At 41.3% G+C, this 25,940-nt stretch overlaps 1 protein-coding gene across 6 annotated transcripts in view; it reads right to left on the reverse strand.

Annotated features, from left to right (window-relative positions):
* Window positions 1-280: 280 nt before the first annotated feature.
* bi (T-box transcription factor bifid) overlaps window positions 281-25,940 on the reverse strand; it is a 52,762-nt gene continuing 27,102 nt past the window's right edge. For 2 of the 6 annotated variants that reach the window (XM_066399547.1, XM_066399546.1), the window contains exons 7-11: window positions 14,548-14,574; window positions 7,936-8,082; window positions 6,268-6,344; window positions 4,075-4,268; window positions 281-3,985 (exon numbers count right to left, since the gene is read on the reverse strand). In XM_066399547.1, coding sequence (XP_066255644.1) covers window positions 3,249-3,985; window positions 4,075-4,268; window positions 6,268-6,344; window positions 7,936-8,082; window positions 14,548-14,574 — 1,182 coding nt within the window. In that variant the 3' untranslated portion in view covers window positions 281-3,248. The remainder of the gene's footprint in view (window positions 3,986-4,074; window positions 4,269-6,267; window positions 6,345-7,935; window positions 8,083-14,547; window positions 14,575-25,940) is intronic. The other 4 variants (XM_066399550.1, XM_066399549.1, XM_066399548.1 and 1 more) reach the window with 3 other exon arrangements.

A 25,940-nucleotide genomic window follows, 5' to 3' on the forward strand; every position in this document is an offset into this window, starting at 1 on the left:
AGCTAATGCTGCTTAATGTAATTCGGCTACTAAAAAATCTCTTGCGTTGGTATAGAGAACGTCTCCCCTCCTTAAATCGCAAATCAAATTGCCCGGAAAAAATAATTAATAAGCGCTGCAAATTAAACTCGGCCCATTTATTCCGAATGCGACACCCTGTATTCGATGCGAGTGTGCGTGAGCCAATTGGCCTTTTTCCTAATGGACATTTATCTCGTATCTACTCGACTGTGGACTCATTTATGGCCCGTCGATACAGAGAAAATAAAACTCGTTTCAATTAGGTATTAATTTCTTTATTTCTTAAAAGTAAATGACATATACACAGCGACAATTCACATTTTTTGTTTATTTCGTCTCTCTTTTCTACTTGTTTGATACACTTTGAATAAATTACAAATTTCAGCGGGGTTTTCTATTAGATATACAGGGATAATATCGTAAAAGTATCTTTTTTTTTAAGTTATAAGGGGATGTATACCTACAGTCAACAAATAAAACGAGGAGCTACGACTTGAGATGCTTTCGGTGGGTTTTGTTAACAAAGAAATCAGTCGCCTGGGATTAGAGATGTAGCGAATTCATACCAAATGTTCATGGTGAATGAGGATATCCGTGTGGGACTAATCTTAGTAAATTTTCGCCTCGAAACGCAAGCATGTTTGAAAACGTAGATACCTATCGGAAATTAGCAATAAATATCGAATCTCGATAAACTTTCTCGACGTCGATGATTTTTCCCGGTGTGAAATTTTTTTTCGATTTCGTCGTTTTTTGAGGCGAAAATTTATTGAGATGTTCGTTATACCTCCAATCTGCCTATACAATTGTGTTCTGGACACCAAAGCCTCGTCCAACTTGCCTTTATTTATATTCAACATCTGTCTTTGGCAAAACAGAAATACTATATGATTTGCGGTAGGTATGGTACAATTTCTCTTAGCGTCAATATACAATTTCTTACAGGGTTTTAAACAAAAACACTATATACAAAAAAATATCTTCCTATTAAAACTAACAATAATAATAATAAATATACAAAGTTTTAATTATTATTATCATTTACGACTTATCAAAAGGAACATTCTGTACTATGATCTCTGCAATGTAAACTCCACAGAAACGCAGGAAAACTAACACAGTCTACATAGTTAAATTACTTGTTGAATAAAAAGAAAAGATTACTACAGGTCAAACTGCCCGGAACGAGAATATACAGGGAGGCAACTAGTAAATCCTTTTGTTGACGTTGCCTCACCCAGTATATTCGAGGCCTGCCGCTAATTGAGAGTGTAAATAAGCACCAACGAATACATGAACCATTATTTTCCCTACCTAATAGTTATGTATAAATGTTTGTACTCTGGCTTTATAAGCTTAACAATCGTCTTGATAGAAGCGCCTTAACGATATAGGTAAATATAGTAATATACGTTCCAGGTGGGAGTTTCTGCAAGTATTATACAGGGCGTTTAAAATTTACAGCTCTGAAATTCGAAAATTTTGTTTATTACGTACTATTGCACTCTATGTATTATAATAAAGTCAGGAAAATGTGTTCCAGTAGGCACAGCTCAGAGGCTGAAAAAGGAAATTTTTATCGGGAAATGCAGGTGCAGCGGGGCTAAAATGAACATATCCAGTTTTGCTTAAAATTCTAAATTATACCCGAAACGGAATCGGCAAATTCAAAGATGTATCGAAGTTAAATGATAATTCAATGTAGCTGCTGGAAAGTGATGCCAGTTAATCGGTTATTCTCCGTGATGAGGGTTGTGAATTTCGTGGAAACTCATGGGGAAAATCGTGTCATTTGAAAATTACGAAATATCTGAAATTGAGGGAAGTTTTCGTTGGGCGTCACATAGGTACAGGGTGTTCTTTTTTGTCTCGTTATCTTTGCCGTGTATCTCGTTTATGAGTAAAGGTAGAAAGATGCGGTTATCGTCAAATTTGTCTAGTTTTTAGAAAAATAGACGAAGAAGCTCAGAAAATTAAATACCGTTGTTCGAAAGATTTTATTACGTAACATTCAGTGGACTTAATCATTTCTTTCTACACCGCACGGTTTAGTCAATAAATAAATAACCGAACAAATAAAAGTAACAAATAAAAATTTAATCGCTTTCTTGAAAGACGATTCGAAATACCTGAACTTCATAATAAGTTAAATCGTCCCTGCAGGAACAAAAACGAGGTACGCCACTGGATTCTACGTGAGAAGATCCGAGACACCGTTCCCCTCTTTTTTTAAACCTGAAAAAACATCCACTTACACGGGAACCTCCAAATCGAATTTTTTCCACATCACCCTGTACCTAAAAAAACACGAGGCCTATAACAAATCTCATTACACCCAGTACATATCTCAATTTTCATTCATTGTTTGCCAGGTATCTTACACAACACACACAACAATAACAGCAAAATTAATTGTTGTTATTGTTGTTGTACTCATAAGACAATGATCAACGTAAATTCCCATTAATCCACACCTGAGTTAACCCGTCTAGTTCACCTTCTTTTCAGGCCATCATGCCCACAAGCCTCTCCATTTAAAATTAGAAAATCATTGTAAAATTACAGAAAGTTTCCGTTGAGTAGCTTTGCAAGACCGATACTTATACAGTCTCGACTTGGTTTCATAGAAACAATTAAACTCTCAGTCTTGGTCTCAGCGTCGAGGATGAGTCCGAGACCAAGACGCGTAGCATCGGACGCATTACTGACAAAGTCAACTATTAAGACTGACTGACGACTGACATTTTGATGATTTGATGATTTAGCACTTGAGCAAGTGTGGAAAGTGATACTTTACCGCACGCTGATTGTAGTTGACCGACCGAACTAGAAATCTAGACGTTTCCATGCTTTCAAGCCTATTAGTGACTAACGGTGAAACGCCTAAGTTTTCAGCGACTATTGAATTATCATTTACTTATCATATAGGTACTTTACCAGTGGACATGCCGTTGTGGGACCGAAAAGTTTTGCCCCCCACTGTACACGCAAAACACACTTTCGCTCATAAAACTTTCATTTTTAGGAAACAGTATCAATGAGGCCTCCATCACCATGCGATCTCCTCTAGTGAAAGCACATTCTATTGCCTAATATTGCAAACACATCCCGGATAAAGAGCCTTTTCCCTTGCTACCCTAGGAACCATCATCCCCTAATAAGGCTCCCCACGAAGTACGGCAAAGAAACGACACAAAATGACACGCTCACCCCTTTAGCACCGACTATTATTTATCACCCGCGCCGTCCCCGGTAAGTTCGCTACTATGCTTCACATCCAGTCCATTCACCATCTTCTCTATACTCTTCAAATCACTAGGAGAACTCGCGGTCTCAGGTTTGGGCGACACTGTGCTCGCTCTTAAAGGGGGCGACAACGATGCGCCCCTTATTTTCGTACTGTTCGGGGAGTTGCTTAAACTGCGCGTGTGTGAACTGGGAGTCACCGTTTCGAACGCGCTCCCCATCCCCCCTCCAGCGGTACTTGTAGGCAAGGTATAGGGTGTAAACCTGTGTCCCCCCTTCAGGTGGTTGTGGATGGGGGACGTGGGCGACAAATGGTGGGGGTTCGGATGGGCCAAGTTCTGGTAGTGACTGAACAGGGCGGGGTGCTGGGCGGCCAGGGCCAGCTGAGCGTTGAACAGCAAACTGGGGTTCATCCCCGCGGGGGAGTGACCGCCCGTAAATAAGTTCAGCGAGGGACCAAATGGGTTGTGGGCGGCAGCGCCAGGGTAGATACCCGGGGGGTAAAAGTACGGCAGTAAATGAGGGGGTGGATGAATGGGGGGTCCCACACTGATGTTGGGCGAGGGGTATTCTCCGCTCGAACTCGAGGGGCCGGCTGCAGAGTCTTTGGGCGAGGAGGGGCGAGGGCGAAATGCGGTACTTCCAGGAGATTCGCTGCAAGAGGATTCGGAGCCGCTGTCGTCGTGAAGGCGACGTCGGATGGAGTCATCTTCTGCACCTGGAACCAACAAAATTACGATGATCAAGTTCTTGCTAAAGTGATGTCTATGAAAAAATAAATCGATAAGTGATTGATGGATGACTTACCACTGTGACTGACGCTGGACGCAACTGGGGTGGATGCGTTCAAACTAGGCCTAGGACTGTCCGCCGTGCCCACCACGTCCAATTCGCCATCGTCCGTTTTAGACACAGTACTGCTATCAGCGGACATACGCGCTGGCAAGGGATGGGAAATTTTCTCGTCGGAATGCCGTTGCGCCAACATGGCTTGTCTGTAACAATTTTTAGAAATAGCCCTATAAAATGAGGAGTTCAGGTAAAAAAAAAAAAAATAATTCGTGGAATAGCTACACATGGTGGCCATGCGAAAACGAACAGGTCCTGATGTTTTGGATGTCGTACAGGAAGGGAAAATAATTATTTCGAGTTTTTGTGCAGGCAGCAGACGTGCTAGTGCAGAAAAGTACGACTATCTTGTAAAGCTGAGTCGACACAGAAGGGTGGCGATTTATATCAGAGGCTCAATTAACCAACCACCGAGATGATTGCGCCCCGGTAACCTTTAAGAGTGCGTAATGCAAATGAGGGATAAGTGAGCAGACGACGCGACACAACTAATTATTTAGATTCCCAATGAGTCACCCACCGCTCCAGGGGCCGTTTTTCGCTTATTTTTCCATGTTTGCCTTGAAATCAGCTTCCGTCCTAAAGAACAAAGTGCGGCAATCAATCGTCCGGAGGGGTCGGACCTGTCGGCCGACATTTGCCCAAACTACACACTACCCCGATTGATAACACGATTAAGACGTCTTAAATTGAAAAATAAAGAACCCGAATTCGGGGTCGACGCTCCCGCTCTGCCCCCTCTATCGATTTCGCATTAGAATTTCTAATGTGCACTTGTTTCAGCTTTGTTAAGGCCGAAATATACGTATCCACATTTCCCTGGTGTTCTTAGCGACCTGTGGTGTATGAATAAGATATTCAACGCGGTGCTTAGGACACGTCCCGTGCCCTTTTCAGAGCCCCAGAGTTTCGCCGCGACCTTAAGCAAATGCCGGGGTTAATTTGAAACGATCCTCGCGGGGTTGTGGTCTCTAATTTAAATATCCACCCCCTGTTAGGGCACCAGACTTCGTCTTGTGTCTTCCAGGATCGAGAACAAATTTTTGCTTTTATTGTCGGGAAGTTGAAAGAGCCATTTTAGAAGGTAAAAGTGTGAGCGCTTCTTCACTTCTCAATTGTTAGCTCTTACAAGAAGAGGCTACAGAGAAAGGGAAAACATAAATAATTATTGAGAAAGGATCTATTATCAAATTAATATTTTATGTAAATGTACAGGGAGCCCGTTTCTGGAGCTCAGCGATCAATCCCGCTAACCATAAAGGATGGAGGTCGGTTAGATTGGAGCACAGTTGCGCAATTTGGAGCTCAAGAATATGCCGTGTTGAAATTTGAGAATTCCCATGACTTTCGTAGGCATTCGGGAAAAACTGAAATTCTGAAAAAAAAAAACGTTTAACACTTTCGACTACTATACAATGTATATGACGTATTTCTTTTAAATCGGTCCAATTTGCCCGCACCCGCGTTATTTTGCCTCTCTCGGAGAGTGCTGCCGTGGGTCGCAATTTGTCCGATAACGGCCGAGAAGATCCGAACGTTGCTATTATTCAGAAGCTTCTAAACTCGACTAGTTTCAATGCATCTTTATGTAAAGTGCCTTGGTTTGGACTCTTTTTGACTTAAAAATTAATTTGTCTCATTTTTGAAGACGTATCGATTCGATTTTTGCATATACCAAGAATTTAAATACGCACTTAGTTTTAGCACTTTTTACAAGTTCACCGGGGAGAATAATACTTTTCCAGGATTGAACCGAAAACCGAACTAATCCAAGTCCAAGAATTCGGCTTGCAGCTCTTCGTGTCAAAAGTCAAAAGTTTTTATATTTCGGAGTTGTTGAGAGGTTCAAATTTCATAAAGACAAAGTTTTTAGCGTAATTGAAGACGCAACTAAATAACAAACGGCCGCAAATTAAGCTATAAAAAACCCACCCTTCTGGTGTCTGATAAAATTGTCCCTCGTATTAAACCCGAAGGGCACTAATGCGTTAAAAGCCTGACCTTAAAATTACAAGGCGCTTTTTTGACCCCCTAATATGAGACAATGAGATGGCTAATGCTGTTTAAATATATTGCCTCATCCCTAAAGGGAAATCAGCTTTGGTATGGCTATACTGAATGTTCCCTAATATAGAAACATTAGATACTTACTTCTTTTCCCGCTTCCCCGCTCCCGTGTCCCTGAATCCTTTGGCAAATGGGTTATTGTCGATTTTTAGTTGGGTAATCTGAAACAGAGCGAACACGTTCAATTGACTCGGCATGGCGACTCGAAAGTGGTTTATTATCTGCACCAATCAATCTGTGACATATTTGCAATTCTATATGATGCTGCTGGCGCAAAAAAGCACCTAAAAATGCGGCATTTCCTTCTACACCGCGCAACAACTCGTCGAAGAATTTTAATTCAATCCTTGTTGACTTTATTACAACCTTTTACAGCTCATTATACAACTCGTGTGATTCTTTTTAATTTTTAATTTGCGCTACGTATTGCCTTTGTAAATAATATATGGCCCATTGTGTACCTCCTAATGGGTCTCTACGCTGAATTTATAAATATGCAACATAATGGTTTGTCACTCTGCAAGCAGCTTTTGCACCTGTATGGTTATGGGCGATTTATTGGGTAGTTAAACTGCAAAGCCACGTCTATAGGATGCTCATTTACCGGAAATAACCTGATAAACCAAAGAGCGCAAAAAAATTATTTTTTGACCGCTTGCAAAATTATCCTCACGTTACCCCAAAAATAATTCAAATATCGAATGAGATTTGAGAATTGCGCATTGTAAGACTCGTAAAATCCATTTTGGTAGGAAAAGTTGCCTTCATTCCTTCAGGAGAATTGCGCTACTCCTTCTGCCGGCGACTCAAACTTCTCCGTCGGGAATGATGAGTTTTATTATATACTCGTCCATTTTGAACTAATGGATATCGGACTGTGTAGAATCTATTGATTTAATATTTCTTGAATGGACCTTAGAACGGAACTACGGCATAGCAGAAGAATTAGCTGGAGGAAGTTCTGAGGAAAAAAGGACTCTGCTGACAAAAAATTCTGGCTGACAAACAAATTATTTATTATATGTAACGATAATATTCTCTATAGGTTTATTTTGAAAGCGAAGGAAGAGGACGAGGGGGAAGGAGTGTCTTGATCTGAAACGTAGTCTCCAATAGATTGGAATGTCAGAGCCGTATTAGGGCTCGTTGAGAAGATCAGTCGAGGAACACTCCACCATACATAAATTTGTTCCAAATATGCAGACGCATACGAATAAAAACCGAGATAAAAACCTAATTATGACAAACATTATGCAATAGGTCAACATTGTGCCACCTATGGACGTTCGTTGCGTGTACTCTGTCACTCTGAGCTTTCATCTGTAGACTTAATTGCCCTTTAAACAGTCTTAAACGTCCCATAACTCTCTGTCTCTCTCTGAACATTGTTGGAATAACGACTCCTAATTAGTTCTAGGAAGTGACCGAAAAAATGCAGACTGCGAGAAAAAGTTGAAAGGTACCGCGCCACGACACCGTTTGGTACAGATTACAGCACGGCAGTATCTATGTCGTACGATAATTAGACGATGTTAAACGGAGATAGAAAAACGTTTGTTCTCGGAAGTGGCGCTGTTATCGGCGGAACATAGCCGTACTAAGACTTTTTGTCAGGTAAGTAAGTTGTGAGGCAGATAATAACAGTCATTCACTCGTCTTTATTGTCCATCTTCTTGCAATTACCAGGCATAAACCTCTTAACCTGGACAATATTCAGTGAAAAGCTGGCCACTTGGAGAAGTGCAAACTTACCTTTTCGTTCTGGTAGGCGGTGACTGCAATGAATTCAGTTTCTTTGAACACGTAAGTCCTGAACGTCGAATAGGGCAGTTTCAGGATGTCGTTCGCCCTCACCAGGTGAAATCTCGGCTGGTATTTGTGCATCGAATTCAGTATCGTCTGCAAAAAAGAGATTATTTTAATAGAGACCCCGAAGAAGTATCAACATGATATTTTTCCCGATGTGTACTGATCCTCTTGCGCAGCGTATGGGCGCAAGTACCCCGGTAAGTTAGTCAAGGGTGGACCTAGGCGAAGTTATCTCGGATAGGTTCTAGTTCAAAATCGCTTGATTCGTTCTATTTGGCCAGCAGCTTATGTCAAATTCAGTATAGTACTTTGACCTAAGAGCAGCAAAACTTTGGATAACTTTCACTACTTAGTTACATTTCAAATTTTTTTAGAAGTGTTCAGTACGGCCCTGAGTTCCGTACACTTCATGCGAAAACTTGAGTAATCAATCGAGAATATTATATACCAAATTCAGTGGCGTACGCTAAAAATAGTCAAAGTTTTGCTACATTTCACTACATATAATAACACACAATAATAATACACCGTGATTATGAGGCACCTATACGAGGGCTACACGTTAAGTAATTAATCGACTTTTTTAAGTTATTATTAGCATACATAATGCGGTATAATATCATCGCTTGTTAAGGTTTTTAGGCACTTTAATTCCATATAGTAAATATGCATTAAATTAGGTCGGTCCGAGCTTGAAGAGCCAGCTGCCCCACATAATGAATTTAGATCCCGAAGGGTAATCCACTAAGACAGGCCTAAAAAGTGAATTAAAATCCGCCTCTAATGAATTTCGAAAAAAACCTGTAAATACCGTCATGAAAGGATTTTATTGGCTCATAGAGGTCGGATCATTAAAGAGGCATAAAACCGCATTTCTGTCATCGGCGCGAGTGATAAAAATCTCGATTCTTGATTCGAAACAATTTTCAGCCGTCTCAACGGCGAATAAACTATTCCAGTAAAATTTTTATTCCCTCCTTTCTGGGAATAATCTGGCCGAGAGATTGTGGTTCGAATGTGCTACAGGGTGGAGGACGCAGAACGGTATAGGCGGTCTCAGATGAAGAGCTTCCGGCTTGGTGCGAAATTCATTCTAAATTCCGAGTACCTCATATCCAACCGCCATAAGAAGAGGCTTCAAAGTACTCCCGAAAAAGCTTTTTTGCTTTAAACTGAAGTCGCCTGACGACACTTCGCTTCTCAGTTGGAACACCCGGTATGCTAAGCAACTGAGACGGCCTATACCTACGATCTGGTACTATCAGTGCCCTCTCTCTCAAAGTTGCCGCATCATTAAAATTACTTAACTTTTCAACACTTTTTAAGTACTGTATTATCACTACGACCGGCCTAATAAGCAATTGCGGTTAAAAGCTCACAAGCACCCGACTGGATATCGGACTCTTCGTTCTGAGACCGGACGCCGGTCAGTGCTGTTGGCCGATTGTACTCTTATCTCAACGGTAGCTGAAAAAAGACTTTACATCCTATTAACCTGGAGTTCGCTGCTTTTAGTTCGAAAGGGCAATGGTAGGGGCCACCCGGGTTGCTTTGATGTTTTTCGATGGAATGTCCGAATTTTATGGTGTGAAGATCAAGACGAAGATAGCCGGTTTATGGGGTTTAAGTAGCCGTCGAGGCTTAAGGGTAATGATCGTCGTTATACCGAGTGTTTGTTCTAATGTCCAATTAGTGCATGCGTTGAAGCAGGAGAGAAGGATGGTAGAGACAGGGTCCGAGGGCTGGACAGAGAGGCCACTAGAGCGGCTCGGCACATAGGACGAAAAGGCACAACATTTCGCATATAAACGCGAAAATTATGCACGATTTGAGGTTAACTGACTCTGCCGATCGTCGACGAGACTCGCTAATTATTTTTACGAAAGTAATTTTAATATTTCGAACCTCACACCGTGTGGCGATTTTTATAGATGTATAAATAATATCGATAATACCGTATGATTTTTGTATTCGGCGAGCATTGCCGAGCGGTCGTTTTGAAGTCCTTTCGGACGTCGTAAAGAATGACGATATATTAACGAGAAAATCGAGAATCGAGCGGCATTAGATCCGGTACGCGAGGAGGATCGCGGATTTTTAATTTACGGTACGGCCAATTTTTTTCTTTTTCGTTTAGGACGACGAATTAATATGTGATGACTATATCGATTTTTGATTGGCTTTCGTAATAAACCTTGCGAAGGCGAAAAAGGTTTACTTGTTCATAAAGAAAATGACGTGCACAGGGAAACTGGGGGCATCACCTTGACGCTGTCAAATACCTGGAAAACGGTGGCAGATCTAAAAAAATGCCAGATGCGTAATTGTTATTTATGTAATAACTACGTAATTTAGTGTTTTATGAGACGAATCAGTTTATGGCCGCATGGGCCGAGAGACTCCATAAATGGATGAGCCGAATAAAACCTCATTACGTACGCATTATAATACAAAGTTTTATGTCCGGCTTCACGTTAATTTGCTAATAATTTATCTTTTATGTCAAAATTAAAATACCTCTGGAATACCTTAATCACCTGTTGTGGAATCACTTTCATCGTCATTGGTTCAGACATTGTTAGCTACACAGTAAGCACATATTACTTGCTTTAATCTAGGATGATGATAATTATACCTGTTTTATCGTACTAGGACCGTAATGAATAGCTGCATAACACTATCAACCGGGGTCCAACAGGACCGAAAGTGGACCCTCATCACCGAGGTCCTAAAAGAAGATCCCGGCCGTTAAAAATGGAACCATGGAGGTTCAGATCCAGACAAAGCACATTAATTGTCTAGGCCTGATCAGGGGACTGGTAATGTCCAGGTCTGGATAGGACACATCGGCCGCACATGGGAACCCCGCGGATCACTCTGTCTATTCTGGACAGTTAAAGCAGTATAACCGTCAATGAAAAGGGGGAAGCACGTTGGGAAGCTGGATAGCCTTGAAGACATTGAATGTTAAACGGGTATAGTTTGAATCGAAATCCATGTCCTTACTGTCCATTTACAGGGGACTTTGAGCAGTTTGCAAATGTAAGTTTTCATTAAGAGGGAAAAAAGTCAGTCTCTCGACGTTTAGGCATCTGCACACAAGGTGAGAATGGACAGATTAGGTTTCGCAGAGAACCTTGAAGGGGATTCTTTCATATCTCAGTCTTGTGGCTTAAAACTCTTCAGATACCCCACGAATAAGTATATGGTCAGAAGCTCGCGGTACGTCGGGGTAGCACTGGCATTTAGTTCCATTGGGAGTACTGCGAAATGAGGAACGACGTAAAAATTCGTCCATGTAATTGAACGTTGATTTCTCTAAAAAATTCCTGCGTTCGTAAGCAAAAAGTTGCGACTAATCGATTCAGAAACATTGCTGAGACACGAAGAAATTTGCGTACTGAGCAGTACCGGGATTGATGACTGCCGGTCAATTTGCGCCAGAGTAAGGACGACTTCATTATCCGAAACGAGTCTTATCTCGAGGATGATGGCCGACATTACAAACACCACAAGATCGTTAAAATAATTGTAATACACCCGGGGGCAGAAAAATCGAAATAATGACCTCTGTTGCCGCCAAACACAAGAAAAAGTTATAAATATGACATCGGAAATGTCTTTCCGACGCTAAATCGACCGTGGAGAGCATCATAATAATTTTAATAAGAGATATCGGCTTGATATGTAAACAACACGTATAACTGTGACTTAATGAGATGGATCGATGATCTTGGGGTCAACCGACAAAGGCTCATGATGAGTATACTCTATTTTATTCCAAATGACCGATTGTGACTGGCTGTGTCGGTCAGTGGTCGAAATGGGTGCTTTAGCGTTTTATTTAATTAGCGTTTAATCGATAGTAATTACTTGCAAGTGGAAGGACGCTCCCACGTAAAACTTTAATCACAACCCAATTGAACCTTTGAAATTTTAACTACTGAGAAATTTACATAATTTGTATTATTTGCCTTATTGCGGTGCGATTATGACTCTTTCAATCAAAGTTATTGGAATTTTTATGGGTAGATTTCACTCTTCGGTGAGGTAACCATAAGCATTGACGCTCACTCTTCATTAACGCAATCGTAACTCCTGCCATTCACTCCTCGGTGACGTAGCCATAAGTCTTGACACTCAATTTTCGGTGACGTAACTACAAGTCGTGAGATTCGGTCTTCGGTGACGTCACCGCGAGGCCTGACCCTCACTTTTCGGGAAAAGAAATGGCGGAGTTCCAAGTCTGTCGCGTTGTTTCGCCTAGAAAACGACTTTGTTTTCTTTCCACGTTATCCCTCAATGTTGTCGTTAGCTTCAGCCCACATTTATCTTGTATGGCTTTGCGCTTTTTGCTCTAATTTGTTATATGAAAACTTACAGATGCAAAGGTGATAATTCCCATGTAAACCCCGCATTATGGTACACGTTCCCGTGTACTTAAGCGGGGAGCAAACGAGATTAGTTTCTGCAAACAACCGACGCCCTTAAAGGTTTTAGTCAATTTTTGCTGCAGTTCGTAGAGATGCCTCCCCGCGTCTTTCTAGCAGACAGCCCGATCGGTCAGCATTAGACTACATAATATTAACCAAATCAGACGTTTTTGCGTTTTTTTCGCATTCCTCATCTCCGACCATAACTCTGCGCGTTTCAACATCTGTCAAAGATAAAGAAATTGCTGCTGCTCACATAAATCAACGTCTGTCGTTTTCCTTTTTTGCCACGTATGTGTCTGAATCGGCGCCTTTAACACATTACAATATTAAAAATAATTACGCTCGTTGTCCGGCTATAGATCGAGATCCTGTTCGATAAGCTCAAAATATCTGAAATAGTACTGGGGCCGGAGCACAATGGACCATAGTCAGTTTTTAATGACACGTCATTGATCAACCGAGTCCCAAACAGAAATGATTAGCTATCAATTAAAAATCGCCTCGTCATACACCTGTCAATTTGAATAAAGAAATGATTTGTCACAGGCCTCCGATAGGTAAACAGACCTCGACAATCTATTAAGCGAAATGACCGGGGTTTTCGATACTGCCTTTAGATACTTATCGCATGGTTGCTTTGGTTTTACAGGAGAAACAGTTTTAGATGACCATTCGATATGGCCACGTGGAATGCTGGACTATTTAACGAACGCGCACGTAATAGACATATTGGAGCAGTGTCAGTCGAACAAAGGATAATTATCGAAAAGCTCTGTCAGCGGAAGATCTTCGACAGCAGGTACATGTATGAAGTCTGATTCAAATTCTTAGCAGCCATTTTCTATCCATCTCCGAATTTAGATGGGTCCTTCATCGGACAACCATAGAGGGAGGAGAGGACTATACTGAGGCCCATAGAGGATTTAACTGAGGAACAGTAAAAGATCTAGCGGGAGGAGGAAGTTCTGGAGGGAGATGGGCTCTGTTCTGGAGTTCACCAGTCTCGACAAAATGCTCAGCATCGAAAATAAAAATGACTAAGGAACACGGAAGAAACAGCACGGAGCATAGGCTGAAAGCTCCTTCTAGCTTCTAAATACTCACTTCCCTGGAGAAACAGGCGAGGCTGCGCGTGCTGAGAAGGATCAGTATAACAAGACCAGCTTGAGTGAGTTGCGTGTTGTCTTGATGAACTATGTTTCGGAGAAGTTTTGCGAGATAGCATTCTCTCCTTTATGAAGAAGACGAGTTTTGCCAAGGGAACCCTTATGAGGTGACAAGACCCCAATCGCCTTTAACCCGAACTAACTAGAACTAACTTCAGAACATAAATTTCATCAGATTGCTTTGACAGATAACCTCTATCATCTGTGTATCTGATTTGACAGATAACCTTTGCCATCTGTCTGTCTGATTTGACAGATGACATCTATCAAATCAATAGTTTGTAATGCATCGGGAAAATTCAAAATTAAATTTTTTACGCTTTTCAAAACAGCCAAAGAATGGAAATGCCCTCTTTAAAACTTTCCTAAATTAACCATCTCTTGGATTTCGATAATAATCGAGATGCCAATGATGAGAGCGAATTGTCACTAGAAAGTCTTGGTCGCCCACCTAGACAATGCGCTGATTACTTACTCTCCAAACCACTTCACTTATTCCAAAAACAAATTACTTTTAACCAGAATAGACTAATCTATAGCTAATTAAACTCGCATTTAAAAATATCTCCCTTAAAACAACACGACTGCTGCTTCGGCCCTTAATTGCTCACCCCATTGTTAACTGTTAAATATTTGACAAGTGACGTCGGAATTCTGCAGGATAATTACCGAGGGTTCGAAGGTCGACTGGATTTTCACCGAGATTCCTCGGGTTTTAACTGGGGAAAAGTAATCTAGGGGTTTCGTTTTAATCGAATTTGTGTGCTGATAGGATTTTACTCGGGTTTTACTTGTTGTCGATGCGCTAAAGAGTAGCAAAAAAACAAATACCTACTAACTACAAGTGCACAGGACTGGATCTAGATAAAATTCGATCTAAATACCTAGTAGGATGTCCTTTAAGAATCACTACAAATTTACAAGCTAAGATAAATAGGTGAAAGGGTACGTACCAGGAAATCTATGGACTTTTCTTTTAACTGAAAATAAAAAAGATGTAGTTTAGAAATGCATACTGACAACATACTTAAGTGGTATCCTACTAGATATTATTGATCAGGGGATTGGGGAACAACATGGTCTATTACAACTTCAACAGTTCAGGGATCTATTTCTAAGTTAAAGAGGCAAAATTACAGCAATTTTCAATACATTCAGTTTTCCACACAAGCTGAAACACAAACTGGGCCGGTCCGATCACGCCTTTTAAAAAACGAGCTCGATCGCACCTTGAACCGACGTTATCCGAAGGCGCATTCGGGTCGATTCGCTCTGTCAGTTTCCTTCCATGATCTGGGGCGGACTAAGGAGGACGCGAATGAAAAATATCGTGCTTAAGGCGTATCTTAAGATCGTGAGACACAGTTTCAAATTTAATTAAAAATGACAAAGGAAGTAGCATGAATGCAGGAAAGATCGTCATTTTGCCATTTTATGATTAAGTGCCTATAAACCCGAAACGAATGTAGGCATATCAGTTTTTAAATAATTGTTTCAATATTTAATGAGAAGCAGTAAATGTCATAACCTCATTTTTTACGAATTTATTGATACCAGACAGGGCGAGGAAATAAAATTGCTGTTCAAATCAGCTGCTTGATCAAAAGCGAAATACCGCTCGTTACAGGACCGCATTTGAAAACCATTATATTTTCACAAAGTTGGAATGACGAAAAAATGAACTAGGCAACGAACAGGACTCTTTGTGTGTCCATCACGTTTAAATATCCTCATTACAGAGTGCTTTTCTTTTATTACCTGAAACGTCAGGACATAAAGTTGTACAAAATTATTTATATTATTCAAGAAATCGACATTTTCAGATTCAACAAAAATGACCAGGTCAAACCAGATCGGTTCATATTAGGTTGGCTGAGGTCACCTTCAACATTAACCGATTTCTCAGTTTTACATTAAAATCTAAAATCTGGCAACATCATGCTATTCTTCTGTCCAACGACTGAAGCCATTGCACATGTAGTTGCCATTAATGCATCTATCAACGCAACGTTGCCATTGTTTCGTACGTTCCTAAAACTAACTTTTATAATTAAATCATTAAATTAATTTCGTACTATTTTAGGCTAATTTAATAGGTGTAGAATGGCAATGTACGAACCCTTATTACACAAGCAATTAACAGCATTTATGACGGACACACATCACTCATTCGTAGTTATCGCGTTCAGTATAATGTTGCCAGTGTTACCACTTTTCTTCACCTTCCTGATTATTTTCGTGTATCTGCTCCACGGGGAGGATTATGCCCTGGGTGGAAATTTCATGAAATACGTTCCATTAGTTATTGGAGTCCGTTCCTGGCACGAATTAATCCCTATCGCGAGCTTTAAAACCAAAGGAAAGCGCCGAAATGTAAAATTTTATAGCCCAACCGCGGTGGTCCAAAAATAATTAAAAAACACATTTACGGCGGCTCTAAAAAATCGGGATGCCTTCCTAATTGCTTATTACGGATTTATATTGATTTCGGTCTCGATAAGACAGAGACGGAATGCGCCTCTGTCGCATATCAAAATGGAGACGTTTCCCGGCCCAATTTGGACCTCTAGCTATGCTCGAGTTAGTGCTTGACGGCTCTTGTTGTTTACCAAGATATCGACGCACCGGTCTTCGTGGAGATGCCCCATCAGTCTAATGCGTGCCCATCCTAGTGTGTCCTGAAAGACAGTTTTTTGTTAGCCGATAAATTTTTGCTCCATCGGCCCGTAAAGTCAAAGCCGGACCGATTTCTGTCGATTCTCGCCTTTAAGTGGAGAGGCCTTAAGGCGGGGTGTACAAGATCCTGTCGACTAGATTTGCTTCAAGGAGGCGATAGGCGTTTGTTCTCTTGTTCCGATGGACTTAAGATTCCTTAAGTAGGCCTTAACCTTTAAGCAACCCTTTCAATATTCCTTTTTCCCATGGTCTGAAAGTAGGTTTTTGAAGAAGAAGTTTTGAGGAACAATGCAATAAAGTTTTTTTATAAGCATGCAAGTGAGGGGTACTCGGAAGGTACCTCTTATTAATTGCACTGTCCGAATCAAATTTTTGCATCGTCCAACTAAATGAGAACTTCCCCGGAGATTCTTTTTCAAGGGTTTGGAAAGGTCGACTATTCCACCTTAAGAAAATCAGACTATTTTAGGTTACCTCTTGCATGAAATTCGTTCTTATAGTTTCAGAATCTCTAGTTATTTTTGCCTGGGAAATTTCAGGTTAGTTCAGCCTCCTTTATTGCGGATTCGGGCGCCCGCACCAGTGCACACTGAGTGCGGAAATATGGCCGGCTAAAACTATCTGCGTCTGTCAAATATGTTACCAACGATCGTGGAAAGATAAAGACAGTCGGCCATATTGCCACACCGAGCGGCTGCCCGAATTCGCCATTAGTTTTTCTGTTCTCCCTGCTTGTGTGCCGATACAGTGTATCGATGGTATCGAACATCTCTAAGCTAAACTCAGAATGACGGTCGAGCTGCAACGTGGAAAACACAGTGGCTCGAATCCAGAACAATGGCGCAGATAACAATAAGTTTTATGATGACGCTGTAAAACAAATGTGTTTATTCAGGTTTTTCAGCATCCTTATGCAACAACTTGCCTTTTCGGGCAGTGTCCAGGCTATATTACGTAGCGATAACTCTCTGATACAATAGCATTTTATGGATTTTATGAAGTCCTTCTACTGCTCCTTATCTCCCTCGTTAGGAAAATAACAGTTTTCTCATTTCCTTCGTACGAAAATATGTATTTTATGGTGCAACCCGAAACGAAGTTCCTTGAAGTGCGCCACTGGCGAAATAGCATTTAATTAAGCGAAGACCGGTACATATAGTACATGGAGTGGTACGAACACATTTCATGTGTATTTTCTTCGCTCTTGTGACTTATGGCGAATTTCCGCGAACGCACCACTTGAGCGGCTCTTGTACAAATCGCCACTAAAACAGCGGAACATCGACCAAAGTCGGTGAGCTCTTCAGCAGCTTCCAAATTGATTATTGGGTAAACAAAAGAATGTTCTGCAAACATGGCGGTCCCGAGTCAAAGGCAGCCATGGACAAATATTTGATCTCGTATTAAAGCTCCGGCCTACTTCGATTTTCGTTTGTTCTGTGACAAAAAACTAAATGAAAAATTGTGTTTCTGTTAATGAACGTTTAAAAAGGTGGTTAATTATTGGGCCGTGAGGCCGCTAGATGGCGGCTTCCAGTTTGACGGCTTATTAACAAACGCATTGTTTGTTTGGCTTTTTGACGTTTTTAACACTTTGTGTGCACTTCTTAGGGCCGTGTCAACAACAGCCGCTCGACAGTAGGACGATTTACGTTGGTCTATTGTCTCTAGACACCGCCGCCCAGGTAGATGAACAAGGAATTACTGCTGCAACCTGTCGTCAAACGTAAAATTCGCCCAAATGCCCCATAAACCATCTTAAGAACTAAAATGTCACCTTTTTTTCTGGGTACTGACTACCCAGGCGGCACCGGACAAAAACTACCCCCCGCCAGAGTGGCGCTGGCATATTTTTTATCATCCCATTTGGTGCCTTTAGTTTTAGTCCTCGATGATCTTTTGTCTCGTAAATTTTCAAAATTGTTGACGTTCCTTTTGTTGTTCCGCATTTATTTCTCGGGCAGGTACGGTGAAATGGGCGTGGTTTTTCGGAAAAACGTGAGAGAGCCCACGAAAAAAATTTCTAAGCAATATCTTCGTGAAGATTTAGGCATGAAATCGGTAGCAGTAAGTGGGCACGCTTATCGCCCTCGAGCCGAAAAGCGCCTTTCAGCGTTCACGATAAGAAATTATATGGTTTAATATAAAAGACGTGTAGAATCTAATGCCGATAACTCTAATAGACAAACGGTATAAAATTCCCATTAAATAGATAAAACACAGCTTCAGATTGGACCACCAAACTGCTTGGCTACCACTGGCTTCCCATCTTCTCGAAGCCCGAAAATAGCAAAAGATTTTTTTTCACTTATCACTTTGTATATAAATAAATCACAGACTCGTCCTCAGCTGGAAATGAAGTCCATTTTGACCACTAAACTAAAATTAGTCACTTTTTCCTCGATAGTCATAGTCACCTTTGATGAGATTAACGAGTTACACCCCAAAAGACGGCTTCATCGAGCTAATCAATCAATGAGTGCATTCCGGGAATTGGCAGGGATCGAACGTTGCAGAGATTAATTTTCATACAGGGTGTTCTATGGCGAGAGGAAGATGCTTTAGATGACTCTACATATCATTTCCGACAAAAAAGGTGTGTAAAAAGGGTCCGACTTTTTGCTCTGATTTCTCACTCCCTTGTTGGCAATTGGGGGAAAAACTAACATTGAAATGAAGAACCACATGTGACATTAAAGAAATAAACGGAAGAAAAACTATTAGCGCATGCCAAACTGCTCAACGCTCACAAGGTTTTCCAGAATAACTAATTTGCCGAAACATTCACAGGCAGGCAAATTCAGTTTCTCCCGTTTTCAAGTTCTATTAATGATGTAACTAAAATAATCTGGAAAAAGGTCGTTTGGATTGCTGAATCCAAGAACTTTCCCTTTCACTAACTCCAGTTAAGGGTAGCACTACTACTGAATTAATAAGGCCCCGGAATTATCATTCCACTTGTTCCGGTCCTGCATACATACACCGAAAACTCCGCATAGCAAATGAGAAAGTTAGGCGCCTCTACAAATCTTACTACGTCAGGTTTTGTGTTTTTTATTGGCTCCGTTTCCAAAAGGCCCTTCTTATTATATGCATAAACCTAAATCAGGGGCGTAACGGCACTCAGAATTTCCTATACTTGTGGCAACAGCGCGCTTTTCTTTTGTCTTCACGAAATGTACTGCCATCAAATGATAGGGTGACATCAAATGCGACGATGCCGGTGCTAGATACTTCTTTAAGGGACAGTGCTAGGATGGTAGGATAAATCAGCATGGTGATCAGTCTTGCCTCCAATCTACGCCTCTGGTAAGTCCATAGAGCCAGCCTCTGACAAAGCGGGGCTGATCTTTATGAATAAAATTAATTTAAAACAATACGTTTATGGTTATTTATTCGTGTGTTTCGGGAAGGTTCGGTCGAGTTAACGATGGTTTTTTTGATACCATCGAACCACTGGATCGGAGAGTTTTTGCATTCATTGTGTCACAAAGGAAACTTACAATGGGAGCGAAATTGCAATAGTTTTAACAAGAGTCTCCCCATGTGGCACTTTGCACTGATTTCTCGTTTCCTCTGTTGAAGTGTTCATTTAATGCCCGCGGGAAGTGTTATAAATATAGCCTGTTCCTTTGCAGATTCATATCATTAATTCTGGCTTTATTGGACTAATTAATAAGAGCTCTTCGGGCCATCACATAAAACCACTGGGTGATTGATAGGGCAAGTCAGTTAGAATATTGGTGGGCGATAAGGTATGCAGCTAATCAAGGGACAGATTATTCCAGCTCATTTGTATCCAATTTGGGAAAGTGGTTATTTTTGTGAATGCCCGATTGGTGTCCTATTGGTTAATGTGGACAAAAAGAGTGTAATATGAAAGGAGTATTTACTGGTTTGGAAAAATATGTCGCTGACACGCCACGTTGATGGAAATACCCAATTTCGAGGCGAAAAACACGATTTAAAAGGTGAATCGTGTGAGTAATGGGTCAGCCGTGAGAAAACTTTGAGTCGTTTATGTTAAAAGAAAAAAAGCACGGAAACTTCAAATTATCATTTTTCTTCGGATTTATAGGCCTGTTACGGGGATCATTGCGGAAAGTGATTTAGGGCTATTAATCAATGCCCCACTGCTGAATTTTGGGGGAAATTGCAACAGCGTGTTTTTCCTTTTCTTCTGCGTAGGAAACACTATGCGCCACGGCTGACGGTGATGTGACAGTCAAGAACCGCAACATCCCCGACGTCTCGAATATGTCTTATGTCCAGTCGATTTTTCTACAGCACTTTTTTCCTTTCAAGTTGCGGTAATCATCAAAACAACCCTTCAGTCCAAACTCGAAACGTTGTACCCTCTGCGTTTGTCCCCTGTTAGCAGTAGTGCAAATATTTGCGTGGCATCTTCGTCGCGACAGAAATCAACTGGCCGTATGGCCAAGTTCCCAGAAGTGTCCATAAATTATTTTCGAAAAAGTTTTTGTCCCCCGAAAGCGGGGAACAATGGGCCCCGTCTCCGAATTTTGGTCGTCGCATCGCGATCGAGACGTGCGTATGCCGATTGGCCGGCATTTTTGACGTTCTTGACAGTTCTGACGGGCCGAACATATCTCCGTTCAGATTTGATTGGTCCACTTCAATGACGTGCTGCAGGAACGAAAATAATTTCACCGTTTCGCCTCCAAAAGGCGAAAGCACGATTGTTTTCGTTATTCCGACACCCGCGACATTTCCCCCGAGTGAGCTTGGCGTGTCTGGCCCATATTTTATACCTTTCTGGCGTGACAATACCACATAAAGCAAACACCTAAGAACATTACTGGCCATTTCAATGTTGTATTAACACTAGAAAATTACCTTAGGGCCCCGAAAAGCGACCCAGTGTCGGGTGCCCGCAAGGGCGAGAATGGCGCAAACTACAATTCGCCCGCAGACACGGTTAGCGTTAAACTTTCAAGTCCTTCGGCAAAGGAAAACGAGCTTAAAGCGGTTAGGGAGCGAAGGGCGTAGCGCCGAAATGCGGGAAATTATATGGAAGACATTTTCCTTGGCATGCGATGAGACTTTTCCAGGAAAACGTGGCAGTAAATTTCAGTCTCCGACGAAACCTCGATATTTAGTCTGCCTAGCAGCCAGTACGGATCTGATTAATTTTTAAACAGCTATACGTGCTTACATCTAAAAATTAGTGTCCCTTGTGAAGGACAAAAGTTAAACCACTTTCTGGAAAACTGAATTAAACGTGAGGAAATGGCAATATCACGCCTTTGTTTTGTCTCATGGCTGATTCACGTGGTCTCACGTGCGGATTTTGGTTATTTTGCGGATTTGCCGCGGTGATTGGTCACAAAGAAAATGTTTCACTGCAATGTTGCCATATGTTTGCGTATCGAAATATAAACAAATCTGGGCATACTGAAATCAACTGATTTACGAGAGTGCTGACAGATTATTTGTCATTTGTCAAACCTTACTTCGCTCTTTGTTGTGTGAATTTGGGTTCGTGCACCAAAGTGCGGTCTCAAGACATTTGTACCTTAATCTAGTGTTATAATATTTCTATGGGAGGTGCAGTAAAGTCAGTTGAAGTTCTCTGAATAACCTTTCAAGGAAATATCTGTTGACTTAATCTTTCGTGAAATTTAGCCACTCTTGACTGTGACTTCTCGCCGTTTTTGCAACGTTGTCAAAACTTTCGAGTTTTCCTTACAAATTCCGCAAGATGAAATATTCTTTGTGGCGTTGGCTGCGGTGTTCAACTATTAAAAAGTACTAGTACGGGTCTGTCTAGCTGCATCTAACGACGTGAAGACGGGGCGCCTTCGCCGCCTAACCCAATACCCAGTTGTTATGCCCAATTAAACATCCATATTTCATTTTTTAATGGCCCCAAAGCACTGCCCGAACCGCGGGACAAGGACACCTCCAATCATAATCACCCTGAAACCTAAACTTTGTTTGGTTTTCTACAATCTACGATTAGCAGGTGCAGTTTTTTTTAACAATTTTGGCAAATTTGGCAGGTGTTTCATTAGCTAGCACACAGTGTCATGAGGAGTCTAATAAATAACACATCAAACGGCCCTAAACTTGGGCTGTCAGCGGGAACAAAGAGACGCTGAAGGACAGATAATGGGGTACCGTTCAGGGTACTCGAGATAGGGCTACCACAAGCCGCTTAATCCTATGTAAGTACCCATCATGGCATTGTGTAGGCAATAATGAGACGAACCACAACACAAAGTGGCGGTACCTTTTGGGCACGGGATAAAGGTTGGATCTGTTTAACGGGCTTAAAGGCTGCTTGTAAATATACACCACGAAGATTTTGTCTGCCGCCCATGGGAACTTTATTTGATTAGGAAGGTGAAGTTCGCATTCACACAAACAAAATAAAACATTCGGGTGAGATTGTTGTGTACGTCTACGATGCCCAATATTTTAGCGGCCGTCGAAGCTTATCAAGTGTTAAAAGGACATTATTGTCCATTTATATGAGTCGCCACCCAAAGAGTGGCAGCACGGTAGCTAAAAACAGATAAAGAAAGTAATTTAGATAGGGGAACACCGCTTTCTACTTAGATTGAATAGTCGGCACCCACTCAGGATGAGTATGTGTCTTTGGTATTCGATTTCTCAACACTGTAACGCTTTGTTGATTCTATTTATGGTGCCAGTATCCTTCCAAGGGGGTTCGAACTTAGAGAGGTTTTGAGCGGCGCTCCGACTCGTAGCTTCCTCATTGAATACACCGATGGATCACCAACTGCGCTGAGGGCCATACGCTAGAAACTGTATCACCCAGAAAGCTCCCATGATGTTCCGGCTGTTAAATAACGGCAAGCTTCTGTGTATCCCAACAATTTTGAAGCCTTACGATTTATTGATCTTAAGGGACCTACATAGTCAGAATTGTGGTGGGCACGAGCTTGTCATTAATGCTCATCGGCGCTAATGTCCACTAACTTAATCAAAAAGGAAATCTGTGGGCAATAAACTTTTGTCTGCACCCAACATGAACTGAGTTGACCAACAACCATAACAGTCTAGAGAAGCCATTTTTGGTAATAAGGACGAATGATTTTTTACGTTCTAGCTAGGAATGTTTCACCTGGTTTAGCTGGCAGCCTCCAGAAGAAGAAAGTGATGCAGAATAGCGTCTACACTTGTTAAATTCATCTGAGTCGAATCAGTACAATTTCCTCATGGATCCCACATAATGTCCAGAAACTGGCCATCAGAAATAATAGGTCCCAGACCAGTTGAACATTCCAGATTGTGTCAATGCGTTCGTGTACGATCGTGAATAGTCGGAAGGATCAACGATGATGTCAGTGCCAGCTGATTCTGGCCAAATGGAGCAGTCGCAGTTCAGTTCCCCAAGATGGAGGAGCAACCTATCTACCTCTGCTAATCATCAAAATGTTTATATTCCAAAATATTTGATCCCATCCCTACACGTATAGGGTTAATTTAATGTTCGTTTGCTCGCTTCCAAATCAGCCCCTGGCGATCTACACCAATGACTTTCTCCACTTGTTCTAAGTCGATATCAATTTTGGTGATCAACAAGGTGGCCCTGTGAGCAGGGCATAAAGGCATTGAGCGGTAATCACAGGTCTCGGCCATAAACAGAGGTTCATATACATAATTATATGTTTGTTTAGCAGACAGCTTTAGGCGTGGTTCGGCGCGCGATGATCGATGGCGCCACCAGTCGCACAAGCAGTCGAAGGTACCCATTCACTCGTTTACGGTACGATTAGCGAACCCTGTGGGAAACTGTTGATTGTCAATTTATTACCGATGATTTGCAAATTTGTCGACCTTAATAATTTACCGGCCATCAATGCGGCTGACGTCTTCTAAGCCACAACAATAATAATTGTTCATGCAGTGGATGTTAATACGAAGTGTTTATAATAATCGAGGGAAATGTAAAAATAACCGGCGATAGTGTCAATTATTATCGCATTTAATTAGAATAAGCAATTAATTTTGCATTTTTATCGGCCGAGCTAAATCGTTTGAACATGTTCCGAATAAAGCGAAAACACTCGCCTATAAATAACCAGCTCTCTTTGTTTGTTTTAATTATTTATTATTTACTATCGGCGCAGCTGTTAATTAATGTCGAAACCCTATTGGGCAATTTTTATTCGCCGGATTTTATTCTGCCTTTTATTGGTAAACACCAAGTGGCAAAGAACAAATAGCAAATTAACCCGCAGTAGCGATAATTGCAGTTTAACTTCATTCTCTTTTGGGGCTTTAATTTGGATTATTTGCAGCTAAATTTGTTAATAATGTTTGAGCGCATTTGCTGGTTGAAAACATAGCAGGATTTAGCCAAAGTTTGAGAAAAATGCCCGGAAAATTACGAACAATTTAAATGGTTCGACGAGGGAGAAAAGACGGGGTCACTCGCTTTTAGTCCATAAATTAATCATAGACATTCTAACATAAAAAACATGAGGCATTGGCAACGTTTCATAATTGACAATTACGTCACGTTTCTAAGATCTGAACACACTTTTCCATGTCCTCCATGCTTCGCTTTGAGACATATGAACCACTCCTTGTTGCCATTTGCAAAATCATTCTATCACCATGATTGTTAGTGGTGGTAGAGAGATAATGTCTCTGTCTCTCTAGTTTAGGTGAATTAATCTGCGTCCGCTCGATTTGGTAGAAATCAGCTGTCACCGACATCAGCGATGATCCTCCCGACAATGCCCGAACGAAAACGAAGATGTAAGCCCGACCGGAATATGCAAACTGGTCTGCAATCTTTACTAACGTCCAGTTTCTTAAATTAGTGCACCTCCTAAATCGGGTTTCTGAATTTGTTGTCTTCACGTGACATTCAATTTAATACAAACAAAAACATTGATCTCGGTTTTCCTTTTTGGTTATAAATTCGAAGTAATAGAAATTAATTTAATACTAAAATGAATGTCTTCGTTCTGGTAAAAGTAGAAATCGTCATAAACCACTAAATTATTAGCCCGCCGGCGCATAAAGCCAAGAAAATATGATTTAACGGGGACGTTTTCAGTAAGTTTCAACCTTTTAGCAGACATTACGGTTTAGGGGGGCATGACCCTGCACGTAAAATTTCTGATTTAGTGCCGCCCAGAAACAATAAAATTGCGGTAATTTATACACAATTAAAAGAGCAAACCACGATAGAAGTATTTCCTTATTAGTGGAATAATGGAAGCTAAAATCACATGGCCGAAACGAGCAGAACGCGTCCGCGTGTGTCTGAAGGTAGAGAGAGTGACATCAAAAGGGCCTCGGCTCGGCAAAAGGGCACAACATAAGCGAATTACGTGTCACGCCTTGGGGCGGAGCGCGAATGTTGAATAAGACATGTTACCGGGCATATATTATGCATATGCCTGGGTCTGTCTGCAGGGAAAGGTCGGACAGACGTAAAAAATTACCAGGGACGGACCATGAAAATTTATTCCGTTTTAGCACACTTCTTAACCCAAGGAATAATTTCGTTGAAAAGAAGTTCAAACTGTCCAAAATCCACTGCATCAGCGCGGATTTTGGGCACCTCTAAACATACCCACACCTGAACCAAATACTAAAAAAGAAACGAACTGAGCGTACCTATGTCATAATTTTTGTCCAAACAAATATTTTCGCCTATATGAAT

The sequence above is a fragment of the Euwallacea similis genome, chromosome 19 (assembly GCF_039881205.1).
Source record: "Euwallacea similis isolate ESF13 chromosome 19, ESF131.1, whole genome shotgun sequence".
Lineage (NCBI taxonomy): Eukaryota > Metazoa > Arthropoda > Insecta > Coleoptera > Curculionidae > Euwallacea > Euwallacea similis.